This window comes from Sinocyclocheilus rhinocerous, unplaced genomic scaffold, assembly GCF_001515625.1.
Source record: "Sinocyclocheilus rhinocerous isolate Xijiao unplaced genomic scaffold, SAMN03320098_v1.1 scaffold1533, whole genome shotgun sequence".
Taxonomy (NCBI): Eukaryota; Metazoa; Chordata; class Actinopteri; order Cypriniformes; family Cyprinidae; genus Sinocyclocheilus; species Sinocyclocheilus rhinocerous.
In genome coordinates this window covers 213,078-228,293 of record NW_015656115.1, presented here as the reverse complement: position 1 = coordinate 228,293, position 15,216 = coordinate 213,078, and the positions used below count along the sequence as shown (strand labels likewise).

The 15,216-nt window shown below is 36.7% G+C and overlaps 1 protein-coding gene across 1 annotated transcript in view; it reads left to right on the top strand.

The window, feature by feature from the left end:
* The first annotated feature begins 280 nt into the window (after window positions 1–280).
* Window positions 281–15,216, top strand: part of LOC107719326 (ubiquitin carboxyl-terminal hydrolase 43-like) — a 94,794-nt gene continuing 79,858 nt past the window's right edge. Inside the window, exons 1-2 of the mRNA XM_016526723.1 lie at window positions 281–1,144; window positions 5,684–5,836. Coding sequence (XP_016382209.1) covers window positions 557–1,144; window positions 5,684–5,836 — 741 coding nt within the window. The 5' untranslated portion in view covers window positions 281–556. The remainder of the gene's footprint in view (window positions 1,145–5,683; window positions 5,837–15,216) is intronic.

Below are 15,216 nucleotides of genomic sequence, written 5' to 3'. Positions count from 1 at the left end.
ACTTTCTGCAGGCTGTGTGAATTTTACTGTGGACTGACTGTTTTGAAACTTATATGGTAGTTACATAGCACCTAGACCTCAGTTATCGTGAAAAAAGCCAGGAAATTTCAGTTTTGACAATATGGGACCTTTAAAATTCCTCTAAAAAACTGTAATTCCTTTGAAATAGTCGAATCCCTGAAAGGCAATGTACCCTATAATTTGTACACTGATCACTAGGCTTGCCGTACTGACAGCTCTGCCTGCCCGTCAATCACTCCATCGCTCGCAGCTTCCCGCCAGTATGAAGTTCTTGGCGCGCTCGTGCTGACCGCCGTTACCGGAGTCCTGTCAATCATTCGTTCGTTCCGAACCGCCTGCCGGTATGACGTCACGGGAGTTGCCGTTCTGACCGCGCTACCTGTCAATCACTCCTTCACTGCGAGCGTGAGGAAAATCTCTGCGCGTGAATCCACTATTGTCCACAATGCTGGATACCGACGCAGCATCAGGTGAGGATAAAAACACTCCGCGTGCTCGAACGGTTTAGTAATCCGGCGGGAAATAAGCAAGAAGTATGGATAGACGCGACAAGAAAGCGAAAAAGGATTCAGGGAAGTCTACGAAACGCACAGGGAAGCTGTTCCGGAGGAAATCATTCAAATCAGTGGAAAGTTTGGTGAGTAAGATCTTGAAAAGTTTGGGGAGCTTGGCTAACGGCGGAGAAACAACCGAGCGCTCGGATGCTGAGGATGATGATGGTGGGTTTGGAGAAAGCGCACCTTGCGCGGGAAACTCGGGACATGTGAGAAAAGAGGACAGCAGTCAGGTGAGGAAAAGTTCCTCGCTTCCCTGCCCTTCCTCCGCGAAAGAGCGACTGTTCTCGCTGTACGGGGATAAAACGCCAGGCGTGCTGGGTCTGAAGAATCACGGGAACACCTGCTTCATGAACGCCGTCGTGCAGTGCTTGAAAAACACGGACCTGCTCGCTGAGTATCTGTGTCTGGAGCGATATAAACTGGATCTGTGTCACAGGGCAATGAACGGGTTTATAAAGAATGAGAACGGGCAACAGGAGAAAGGAGAGGTTACGGAACGGCTCGCGACTTTGGTCCGAGCGCTTTGGACTTTTCAATACACTCCTCAACTCTCGGCTGAGTTTAAGGTAGACTCAAGTAAACTGTAATTTTATTATTTTGTCACTGACGCTTTTATCCACTTATTACAGGTACAGGATCATCTAGGCATCATGTGAAAGTTCCTCAAATATCCCATAGTATTTAAGGAATGTAGCTATACATTTCAAGCTGCTCAAATGCTCTTCACGTTATTATGGGGTTAATGGAGGAAACTAGTGTCTAAAGGTTCCATTTAAAAATAGATTTTACAGCCTGATACATTAACTTTTTAAGGCCTTCAAAGAGCATGCAAAATCCTTTATAATTATTATGCATGCATATTTGTGACAAAATAATGTATTTATTGAGAAAATGTACTTTTAAAAAGTAATGCCATGCCAAATAGCCTATTAAAATGAACTCTGATTAAAATGGTAAAAAAAAAAACTTGGAAATGGTGACTGGACAACACCTAAAATGTACATATCCCCTTATATATTGATTTATTTTAACTTAAAACCTTAATGTTGACAAAGAAACTCATGGACATGTGTGGTGTCAACTATACATATAACTTAAAATCAGCTCATGGAGCTTTCTCTGGCCAGTTTGTTCAGTATGTGAGCAAATGCGTTCCCACGGGATGATCTCTTCTCAGTAAAAAATAGATCAGGATGAGAAACTTTCCACAGATAACATTATCAGCAGAGTGTAAACTTAAAAACTAGAGTGCACTCTCAGATAAGACATCACCACACTGGATACCGACCACAAAGACGAGTGCGATCTGGAACGCAAGTCTTATGAAACGCTTTCTCAGAAATCTACTACTAGCGTAATACATTTACTAGAAGAATGATGACAAAAGAGCTTGCCGCTACATTCTTTAAGACCGAGGGGGCAGATGGCAAAAGCTGAAGGTTTACTAGTATGAATGTTTCACAATGACAGTTACATACGGAATATTAGTTCAGGCTTTGTCGTCTACATAAAAGATATAGTCAATATTGCCAACAAATTCATTCAACAAAACTTGTATGGATCATACAGACATGTATGGATCCATTAAGAGCCTTTGGAATCCTTCCATTCCACAAAGGATTCTTTATAGTCGAACAAGGTTCTTTAGATTATTAAAACATTCTTCACACTTAGAAAAAAGTTATGTTATGATATAATCTGCTTCTTTAAGCTCCTCACAGGGTTAAGCCATTTATCTTGAGGTAGGAGTAGCTAAAGAAACTAGCAGGTGGGAGAAATCCAGAAAAAATGTCAGTGGAAAAGCGTCATCGAGAGGAGATGGGAGTGTAGCCATAAGGTAGGCCTGATGCTCTGATGGGAAACAGAGGCCCAGTTCTATTCACACCCTACTATCAAAAGTCTGAAATGATTGCCTGGAAGGCCCCCAATCTGGGCTGACTGTTAGACGAATAGAGAATTACAAGAATACTCAAGGCAAAATATAAGGCTGTGCCTACTCAAAAACACATTTAAGGATAAATCTGAATCAAAGATCATCTACTGTATACTGTATTTTGGGTGTCTACACAAGACAACATTAACAGCCTCATCTGATTCTGAGTCTAATGACATAATGTCATAATTTTACATTAGGCCATCTGAGGCATGATTTGCTATTTCCTGTTGACAGAGCCCAGAGTATCTTGTCTAGAGACGACATAAATAAACTCTCTCTGCCTCTCAGACGTCTGCGAGAGTTAATGAGTGCCTAACCGCAGATACAGGGAGCCACCTATAAACAATCTGCTCTACCCTATAATTTATGCCTCCCACTGCGCTTAACTTCATTTACTTAATATCTGCTTTAGTAAAGTGCAATCTATTTCTAATTAGACTAAAATGGACCTGAATTACACAGTGAAAGCATCACAAGTGGTGACTGGTTCAATTATGCCATTTCAAATGCAACTGAAGACCAAAATCTTGTGTAACTGAACTCAAATCAACGAGTTGTTAAAGGGGAAAGGAGCTTGTTGGTAGAGCTGGTATGCGGTTGATGGATGTCAGGCTGGTATTTCACAGATCACAAGGTCGTGTTGTGTATAGTTCCTGACTGATGTCTAGCTAGTCAAACTCAAAGGGGAATGTAGCAGAGTTAATGGCTGACCTGAGTATATATTAAGTCTACTGTGTCAGTATTGGAAATGAATGAAAAATGTTGTACTCCACAGTGTACTTCTAAAAGTTGATAAAACTAGAAGATATATGCATTTAAAAATATACATTCTTTCTTTTACAGGAAACCAAAAATTGATGGCTTATCTTGCCAAGAAGGGCGTATAGAAATCGGTAATAAAATACTGTCTGAGATAAGAACGTCTAAATTATATGTACAACCTGCAAAAAAAAAAAAAAAAATGTATCATGGAAAACTTGGAAGTATTTATTTTTTAATAATATTAAATAAAAAGTAATATAATATAATATAATATAATAGTAACATTTTTATTTGTTTTAATTAGAAATTACTCATTGTGCATTGTGCATGACTGTTAAAAATCCTTATCTAGTCATTACTAACAACTCCCATGGAAATTCATGTTTTAATATGAAATAGACAGAAAATTGCATTTCCAAATAATTTCATGAGGTCTAACTCACTTAATTATTTTATCCTTATATTTGGGTTCACTGACGAGATTCTGAGCAAAAAAAAAGGCCTTTGAATATCAAAGCTTTGATATTTTAACGGTCCAACTTCTTTAATACTATTTTTTTATTTTTAATTATTTAATGGATGATAGTTCCGGGTGCTTTTCCTTCTTATAACTCCTGTCCTGATATATATAAAAACACTGGGATATTTCTCTATATATGCAATACAAAACATTTTTGTTAGAATATGGCTGGGGGATGTCTATAAACTAGTGTTTATTAATCAAAAAGCCAATAACCAATAAAATTCATGGTTAGTCTCTCCTTAAAGGACCTGCTTCCATACTAATACTAGTTCATCCGTTTCTGCACAAAACTAACGTTCAAGTCAAACCTCTTCAGCTTGAGCACTCATTGATGAAAATGAAGCCTTTCTTTATATAATAATGACAGGAATCATCTCTTTAATACCACAGATAAGTGGAGGCCTACATTTCTCAAAGCTTTCACATGCGCCAAAGACATTTCACAGGACCAGAATTCCAATATTCTCCAGTGACTGTTGACTATATGTTATAAATTAAACATTGGGATATATTTTCATTCTCACAACACAAGTCTTGTGGCCTTTGACCTCTTTGAGCAGTATATAGCAGTTTCTCTGTCATACGCATTTAATTAGAAGTTATTGAATAAATTGTTGTTCCTCTGAATAACTCCTTTGAGGGCGAGGCATTTAGTGGAGGAAACCATTCCGAAAACTAGGCTTTTATTCTTTTGAGGATGGGTTTAAACTCTGTGACCACATGACCCACTTTCTCACTATATGACTAATGTTAAGATTATTAAGTTATCTCAGTCTGTAGGCTTACGGCTTCATATTATTATCTGCAGTTTGCTCCCAGCTGCTAGATTGAGTTCGTATGGTTAATGCTGCTGTAATTAATCTTTATGTCACTCAGAATTAAAGTTATGATTTTAAATTCACCTGACATTCAAGACGACTTTAAATGATGTGGCCTTCAAGTCATGTTGTAATCAAATAAGTCTCTTTTGCTCAGCAAGGCTGCATTTATTTGATCAAAACTACAACAAGAACAGTAATATTGTGAAATTTTATTGCAATTTAAAAAATATATTTTTTATAAGAATATATGTTCAAATGTAATAAATTCCTGTGATGCAAAACTGAATTTTCAGTATCATTACTCCAGGCTTCAGTGTCACATGATCCTTCGTAAATCATTCAGACATGCTGATTTGCTGCTTAAGAAACATTTCTCATTATCAATGTTGGAAACAGTTGCGCTGCTTAATATTTTTGTGAAAACCATGTTAACCATGTTATTTTAAGGATTACTTGATAAATATAAAAGTTCAAAAGAACAGCGTTTATTTGAAATAGACTTTTATTATACGTCTTTGTCACTTTTGAATTAAAGTATTAATTTCTTTTAAAAAAAAATCTTACTGACCCCAAACTTTTAAGCAGAAACATATTGAATGAAAATAAATGTGCAAATAATATTACTACTGTAAAGCAAACCAAAAAACTGCTGCTGGTATCTGCCAATGCATTTCATAAGAACTTTTTTGTGATCACAGATGTGAAGAGGTTTCTTCATTTATTCATTTACACAGTTGTTGTCATGATCAGCAGTGAGGAGCATCATTCACTGTATAGCAGAATGCAATTTACATCCTCCATCTGCTCCCTATCGCATCTCAGTATCTAACGAACTGTCTATTGTGAGTCAGATCCACTGCGGTTATTATTCAACCACTCCAGGATTGGTTTTTCTAGAGATTCACTGGATAACTCAGCATCATATACATGGAGTGAATAACTAGGATCATGTTTAGTTGGATCATGTTTAGGATCATATTTAACTTTTTGTGTTGTCTATATTTATAGACAATCTGATACTACTACTACTACTTGTGTGACCTTTATCTTGTTTCTTGTCCAGATGACAGTATCTAAATATGGTGCACAGTTCCGTGGAAATTCCCAGCATGACGCTCTTGAATTCCTGCTCTGGCTTCTGGACCACCTCCATGAGGACGTCAACTCATCTTCAACCCTCCCCAGTGGGAATAACAGAAGCAAATCAAGTGGCAAGGTAAGAACAAGCGTGTCTCAGAACCCGCCCTGGGCTTGAAACAGAAATGATGCAACATTCAATCTCAAAAATTGGCTCAAAATTTGATTTTTTCCTCACATTATGATATATTATTAAACCCCAAACCAAATATCATCACCTGAAATATCTGCAATATGAGGATTCACAATTATTTTGCAGAATAATATAGCATGAGTTACCAACGGCTCTTCTAAACCCCCATATGGCCAAACAGCTGTTACCTTCACCATTACAGTGACTTGGCAAGGTCAGAGAGTCTCGTCTACACACCCCTGCCACCCATAAACAACACATCTGTTTATGAAATATGGAGATGCATGCCAAGCCCCATAGCGTGCATTGAGCTACAGTGGTTTTCTTGTACGTAACCTTGGAATTGCCCAGATGAATAGCTTTTCACAGTGGCTGTGATCTTCACAAGGCGAGATTCATGGGGATTCGGGCTGAAATTGATTCGAAACCCATAGCGTTTCGCTGGTCTACATGTGTGCGAAGGTTTCCACTCATCTTGGACCTCAAGAAGCCTCCGCAATTATTGCCACTCCAGGAGAAACATGCACTTGTTGTTTATTACATTAACTTTACACTGCATATAAAAGAGAAATCTAATTTTGTAATATCAAATTGTTGGGAAAAAACATCTATTTACTCTTTGAAATTAGGGCAAGAAGAGTTTCACACATTATCCGTTATTACTTCACCTTATCTCCACTGTTAGTGTTTAAACACAGCAGAGCCCCAATAATGGAGAAGACTATTTTCTTTAATCAAGCCACTGCCTTATTTAGAAACCTTTTGTAAGGCAGTTTCAAACGACTGGAAGACAAAGGTATATTTTTCTCTATGCACTGTGCTAAGGCTGAACATTTAAAAAAAATCGGCTTTCATGCCAACCATCAGAGCTCTTCTTGTCTGAAGAAAGCCTATGCTATTTTTAAAATCACAAATGTAAGCAGCTGAAGTTTACTGAACATTACAGGAGCTTTGATTGGTGATGGCTTCTGAGGTCAGATGAGGTCTTTTGGCAACAAACATCAGAGATTGAAAAGAAGCTATGGAGTTGTTGTCTACCAAAATAAAAAAAATTTATAAAATAAATAAAAAATAAACATAATATCACAATATATAGCCAAAAGAACAAAAAAGAGTGAATTATCTGAATTTATGCAGTTTGTAATTTATATGATGCAGCACAAGCCTAAAAGAAAACATACAGTTAATCATTTTAAAAGCTTTAAAAAACTTTTTATATTACAGTTTTTCTCGATTGCTTAAACACTATTACTGATTCATTTGGCACAATTTTCCAAACCATTCATACAGTTCTCGAAACAAAGACACTCTTCTCAAAACTTTGAACACATTTCACTTGTTTTCACACGTTCCAATTTGCTCAGTGTTTTCTGCAAAACTCTACAAACTCGGAAGAGTCAAATGTCGCCCATGCTCAGGATGATATGAACAAGAGCACAGCTGATGAAAATAAAAACGAAGGGGATGAGGTCAAATTTAATTTGTTCCTGATGAAATACAAAGCACTATAGTTGAGCATGTTCTTGTGCATGGAATGAGCATAAGGAAAGCTGGCCTGCAGGCTCATCTACAGAGTTTTTACACTATTTATACATTACAATTACAGTACATAGTAGCAGTACTTCAGATGAGAGAACTTTCACTATACTTTGTACTGCAAATACTGTAGCACACACCTTCAAACTCATAACTGTTGAATTGATTTGTAGCCAAGTACTTCTTACATGTATTTGTGCAGAACTGAGAGTCGACTGTCTAGGGGATGTAGAGAAAATCTTTTGTCAGAAGACTAAGAAACTGCTATAGTATAACAAAAAAGGATATTACCAATACTGTAATGCAACTTGGCAGAAGATGCTGATTTTTTTTATTGTATTTATTGCTGTACAGTAACTGACAGTATATTCCAATGCGTTTGTATATTCAGTTGTTTGGTTTTTGAACTTTTATCTTCTAGTGCTTTTCATCTACTGTAAGATCACTTTACAGTAGTTGTAATGAAAGTAAACTTTTCTTAAAGTTTATTGGTGAATTTTACTGTATCTGCACCCCTCTATTTATGCTGCATACTGTAACAAACATTGACTATCAAAAGGATTCCTGTTTCCCAAAAGCAGGTTTTTGTAGCAGTGTTTTAAATTGATCTCACTAGTGTTCTCTAGGCAGGAAAGTAGTCTGTCTATCATAAACTATCATTTGTCAGGTTTGTATGTCATCTGAGGCCAAAGTTTAAGTCTGACAAAAGAGAATGTGTTTTTGACTAAAATGTTTGACTTTGACCTGGAAGTTTGAAGTTTGCATAAGTTGGTGTGTTGTTTTGAGATTGTGTTTATAGTTGTGAGAAAATTGTGAATTGTTTCATGAATTATGCGTTAGCAATTGAGAAAAACTGTAATTTGTGTTTATTTAAATCCAAAGCAAATTACATCTTTGAGCCAGTAGTTGGCGACAAGTGACTGTATTCATGAGTGAATCATTTAAATCATTCACTCAACCGATTTATTCAATTTGAGTGAGTCATTGAATCACTTAAATGACTGATTCAACACTTATACATTCAGTAACCAACCAAGTTACCGTTTTTGTGGGTGAATCACTGACTCATTCACTGAATTGGTGTGTTAAAAATTGCAAATTCACTACTGTACAAAACACCACTACTGTGTGTTGCTTGTGGACGTGTAATGGCTATAATCAGGCTTTGTTAAAAGGGCCGTTACAGATTACAGTAACTTCAAATGCTGCCTCTGCTAATTTGGTGACCCTGCTGTTTATCTGTTACTGAGAACAAAATGCTCTTTGGTGTATGAAACATTAGAGTTTGGAAATCACCAGAATTAATTTGGGTAACATTAAAGCCATTCAGTGTGAAATAGAGGAGGGTAACAGATTTTGGTAACCTCCTATGCTGCCTTGTCGGAATTGTTGACCTTGCTGTATATCTGCAACTGTTCACATCAGAGCAAAATGCTTTTTGGGATGTAAAATAGAGGAGGTTAGACATCACCAGAGTGAATATGGAGAACATTACAAACATTCTGTATAAAATAAAGGCGAGTAACAGATTTCAGTGCTGCCTTGTCAGATTTGGTGACCCATGCACTGCAGTTGCATTGCTGCTTTTAAATAGTTTTTCTATATAAGTACAAGACGGACGTCTTTGACGTCGTAACGTATCATTACTTTGCTTATGAGAGCCGCATTTATAATACTGCATGACAAGAAGTTAAACTTTTAACCCCTGTTGGGACCCCTCTCTGATCAGTGTCCCTAGATTCGTCCTAACTTTCCCCGACTTTATGCCACCTCTTTGTATCACCTCTGTCTTCACAACAACAAATCAGAAGTTATACATTACTATTACTCATTTCATAGGTCCCTATTATTGTAACTTTTTAAAAATAAATTCTTAAATTGTTGAAGTTCCATGAAATCTAATTATTCTTACATCTAATTATGCATTAGATAAAAATTTTATTAAACCAATAAAGGAAAGTACAGAAAAATAAAAAACAGAAAACAGAATTTGGAAAAAATAAAACTGAATTCACAAGGTCCTACATTTTTTAGTTAAAAAAATGTGGTCACACACTTTATTTTAACTATTAATAAGCAGCAAATTAGGAGTTTGTTCAGGGAAAACTCTTAGTTAATAGTGAATGTGTTCCCTATTCTAAAGTGTTACCGTAATTCAAAAAAATGGCAAAGGAAAAGTCACCCAAAGTTTTCAAAAAATAATTACTGACATGGATGATTAATGACATTCATGATGATGAAATGACATTACAGAATTCATATTGAAATGCTGGTGATATGTATTGTGTGCACACTAACTTAACACTTAGAAGTGTGACATCCCATTGGCTTTTACTAGGTAAATGGCTTTTAGCACACAAATGTTTCTGCCTTTGGCACCATGCTGATTGTTTCTTTTTCAACTCAACAGCGCTTGAATGGATATCAGATGTGGTTTGATGTCGTTGGTTTTGTTCGCTAATTAATAATTTGGTTAGTGACACAAATTTGAAGCACTGCTTAGTGAAGAGACTTTGATTTTCTGTAAAACAACTCGTGTAATCAACAGTCTGGTTGCGCAGTGCCGTACTGTCTCTAATTGATGATCTTTGTGTTTATGTGTGTGTTTGTGTCACGAAGCGGTTCAGCTCCTCTGGCTACACCTGTGGCTACAGCCCGGCTTATTATCTCTGAGCAGTACTTTCATCTACTTTCTGTTGGTGCCCTTTTTGACTGAACTTGATCCATTATTAAAGCCAGTTCTTTATTTCTTTTAAGATATGTTCTTATGCAGGCACACAGATAAAGTCTTGTGGTATAATGCTGTAAGAACATGGGATATACAAGTCTCAAAAGCCATTGCAAGGTCAGTAAAAGAACAAACTGAAATCGAATTGACCGTCAGTGTTGATACACACGTGTCAAGCTGCTAGAGACCTGTTTTTCACTTGCAGGCAAACATCTAAACAACAACGATACTAGCCTTCACAAAACGTACTGTGGACATACCATTTTTTTAATGTTAGGAAGGGAACCTCTGTAACTTCTTTCTATCCAAGTACAAATACCTTAGAAATCTCAGCAAATCAGACTGTATTTACTTTACTTTCAAAGGTAGTTCAGGCCATTTAATTGGTTGTTTTGTTCAAAAATCAACAATTAATTAATTAAATAAATAAAAAAAGTCACTTCAAATGCAATAAAACAAGACAAATAAACATTTAAAATCCATTTTTAATTCATGATTAACAAAACAAATTAAAATGTGCAATTAAAAAGATATAAAATTATGTAATTAATGTAAAAAAAATAAGTTTTCAATTCTATACCCAAACATGATTTTATATATATATATATATAAACAATGAATTTTATTATCATTAAAAATATTTATATTGTCATACACATTAAGAAATGTGCTGGAAAAAGCAGTTGAAAGTGAGAGGGCGGTTTTTTTTTTGCAGAATTTATGTGAAAATGCGCACACAGACAAGATGCCAAAATGAGACGAAAAGAAAAAATGGCAGTCTAATTCTGATCTCCACTTTGGCCACCCACCCAGAGTTCTCTGTTTCCGTCTCGGATTCAGTGTATTTGGTGTCAGGCTCAGGTCACAGGGATGGTGGTGGGTGCCTCAAAATGTCTCATTTATGAGTCAGTACACATCCCAGAATGAGCGTGACCATGCCAAAAACTCCTCCATACCAGCGAGTGTGAAGACACAGCCAGAGCCCAGCGGTCATTTTCAGACTCACTTTTAAAGACATACATTATACATGTTCTAATGGAGGTTGGCAAGTGCATACCTGTAAACAAACAGTTAGATCTATTTATTTCACTTTCTCTCTTTCCCTCTCTCTCTCTCTGACCCCTAAGCCACTGATTTTTGGCATTCCCTTCACTGTGTTTACTGGATATCACTCTGGAAACAGAGCTGGTGTGAAGCCATCTCTCAACGGAATGAAAGGAAGCTTTTGTGAACAAGTGGATGAAAGAGGTGCTTGTTCCGGACATATGGACTGATGGAGAGCGATAGAGAGAGGTGCAAAATCCCCCCTGCAGCCCTCATACAGGGTTTAAATTAATTTACAGTGATGTAATCATGATTGGGTCCAAAAGTCTTACAATGTTACACTTTCTCATTAATTTGTCTGGCTGTTTATCACAGTAACTATCACAGTAACTAATGATGGCTATATATAATAATGCAACACACACAAATTAATCAATGATGGACCACACATGGCTTCACTAGCCTTAAATCCAGGTTGAAAGTGAACTGTAGGGCACACCTGCTAATGAACAGTAAAGTAGCGGAACAGTCTTGCATAACTGCAAACTTGTATATAAAAGTCTGAAGAAGTTTGTTTCTACTGAAGCTTTTGAAGGCAAGACTGTTATCGTCTCTGCAGGAGTTTTTGAGGCCATGGCACTGAAAGTCTCATTTTTCAGTCCCAGTCTAGCAGTGTAACACTAGGTCGTGCCACCTGCAGATGTTTTCTGTGGACTCATCATTGGAGTATACACATCAGTAATGGAGATGAGTCAGAGTAGAGGAAGCTGTTGGAGGACTTCTGGTGAGTGGAAAACCACCTGCTGCTGAACATCTGCAAGACAAAGGGGTTGGTGTTGGATGTCCAGCATATCAGGGAATTTCTGAAACTACCCAGGGAGACAGTATGGAAGTAATGCAATCCAAACTACCTGAGCAAAGAAATTCCAGAGCGGGTTGTACAGTCTGCACTCCGGCACTTCTTTATTGGCATTGATGGTTCCATGAAGAACCTTTAACATCCATTGAATCTTTCCATTTCACAAATTTTTTTAATTGAAAAATGCTCTTTAGATTATTTAAATATTCTTCACAAAAAATGTTTACTGAAAGGTTCTTTGGAAAACCAAAAATGGTTCTTATATAACTCTCTTTTGGAATCTTTATTTTTAATCTTTATTTTTCAGTGTAAGGTTAGCCTTTCGACTTGTATTTTTATTACAATTTGCGCTCAAAATATTAGGCAGTTTGATTTTTTTTAATTAAATGTATACAATCGCAGTATTAAAAGCTGCTCGATCTCTGCAAGTGCTGTAACTTAGATTATATTTCGTTTCGTTTTTTTATTAAGTTAATTTAGAAAAACGTTTGGAGCATTTTTGTTTTTTAAAGTAACGACCATGTTTGATCAATTTAGCCTTCTCAAATCACGACTTGCCTAAAATAAAATATATAGGTATAAAAGTTCAAGCAAATAACAATGTTTAAATGTTAAACCTAGATAAATGTGCGCTATATCCAATATCGTCTCTGCAGGAGTTTTTGAGGCCATGGCACTGAAAGTCTCATTTTTCAGTCCTAGTCTAGCAGTGTAACACTAGGTCGTGCCACCTGCAGATGTTTTCTGTGGACTCATCATTGGAGTATACACATCAGTAATGGAGATGAGTCAGAGTAGAGGAAGCTGTTGGAGGACTTCTGGTGAGTGGAAAACCACCTGCTGCTGAACATCTGCAAGACAAAGGGGTTGGTGTTGGATGTCCAGCATATCAGGGAATTTCTGAAACTACCCAGGGAGACAGTATGGAAGTAATGCAATCCAAACTACCTGAGCAAAGAAATTCCAGAGCGGGTTGTACAGTCTGCACTCCGGCACTTCTTTATTGGCATTGATGGTTCCATGAAGAACCTTTAACATCCATTGAATCTTTCCATTTCACAAATTTTTTTAATTGAAAAATGCTCTTTAGATTATTTAAATATTCTTCACAAAAAATGTTTACTGAAAGGTTCTTTGGAAAACCAAAAATGGTTCTTATATAACTCTCTTTTGGAATCTTTATTTTTAATCTTTATTTTTCAGTGTAAGGTTAGCCTTTCGACTTGTATTTTTATTACAATTTGCGCTCAAAATATTAGGCAGTTTGATTTTTTTTAATTAAATGTATACAATCGCAGTATTAAAAGCTGCTCGATCTCTGCAAGTGCTGTAACTTAGGGGCCGTTTACACGACAACGTTTTCAGCCAAAAACGGGAAACTTATGCATTTCGCCTGTTCGTTTACATGACAACGGCGTTTTGGGGACTGAAAACGGTGAGCACTCACAATATCAACAAAACGTTGTGCTTTTATAAAATAAAGAAAACAAACATGATGCGCTTTCTGCCGTCTCGTCTTGAACAGGAGCGCTTCACAAAAATGAACCGAAACTCAGCGAATACATGCCTCACAGACATGATAAATATATATATAGAAAGTTTAATTAAATAAGTAAATTACTACTTAACAAAATAAAACAAATCAAAAACAAAAACTTTTTCATTATAATCATAGTCATAATTCGTAAAGACGCACTTCTCTCTAAGGCCCGTCGAGCCCGGACTGAAATGCAGCACCCACCCCCCACCCGGGGGGGCCCGAGTGAATATGCTGTCCAGGGGGCCCAGAAACCGTAGCGCGTGCCCCTGGCGGTACGTGTCGATTTGAAAGGCAAGCGCCAACAAACATATACAACAATGGCAGAGTACATGGTACTGTTGTTGCTGCTCAAGAGTTTGCTAACGCTTCTTCAGCAAAGTGTGATTTACTTCACCAATATTACAACCAACAGCGGAGACACATCATATACAACATGCTAACGCTGCTAACGCTTTTTCAGCAAAGTGTGATTTACTTCACCAATATTACAACCAACAGCGGAGACACATCATATACAACATATAATCGTCACTTCCCTACAGGTACTGTTTACTAACAAGGTAACAGTGCCAACTACTGACCTGGCATACGTAATACAGCGTTTTTGGACGTTTTCGTGGATATGTGTAAACATGAATCATTTTGAAAACGTTGCCGTGTATACGTGCAACTTTTTAAAAATGCAAGGGAAAATCTTTTCCGTTTTTGACTATATCATTGTCGTGTAAACGTAGCCTAACGTGCAATTAAAAAGCGACACGTGGCACGCCCCAAACAACTTAAAAGAGAAGCGCTATCCAACAAAAGAGGACATTTAATAACATGATTTTACTCCACAACATCAGTCGAGTGTTTGAAGTAACTTAATTTTGTGAGCTGATGTGCGGTTTTTGTCACAGAATGAGGCAGATAATATATTCTATATGGTAATAAAGGCTATGTCGATTAGCATTGGATTATAAATATACTTTATTATTATGAAAATACCAGAGATGGCTTGAAGAACACAGATAAACCATATCGCGAACAGATTCAATCACCCATGCAATCTTGTTCATAAATGACAGGATTGTCTGTTAAAGCCTTGAATCACACTCTGTGACATTCAAATCTGCGTTCGCCCTGCCGCTGACCAGAGAGAGCAGTTTACGTATATGAAACATCTTTACAAAGTATTTTGTATCATTATTTCTGTGTTACAAACATTCAAATAATCACAGAAGTACTGGAATAAAAGTTTATAGTTCGGATATAAACACTGCTGTCTACAGAAGCGATCAAAATAGAATAAATCACCTTTTTGAAAGTGACGATGCTTCAAATAAAGATTGTATCAATTACAACGTAATGCCAGCAGGAGACAAGTGACTTAAAATGAGATTTGTTCAAAAAACTTTGATTCATTCAGGAATGAAACAAGTGAAGTCTTTATGAGCGAGTCATGAAGTTATGAGTTATGAATCATTTGTTTAACTTTTTTATCAATTCGTTGAATATTGTATTCTATAAATAGACTGCAGCAATTTTTTCTAGAAAGTCTAGTAAATTACATATTTTGTTTAGTTGTCTGTTTTTTTTTCAGAATCATGGTGGGAGAATAGTGATATCTAATTTAAAAA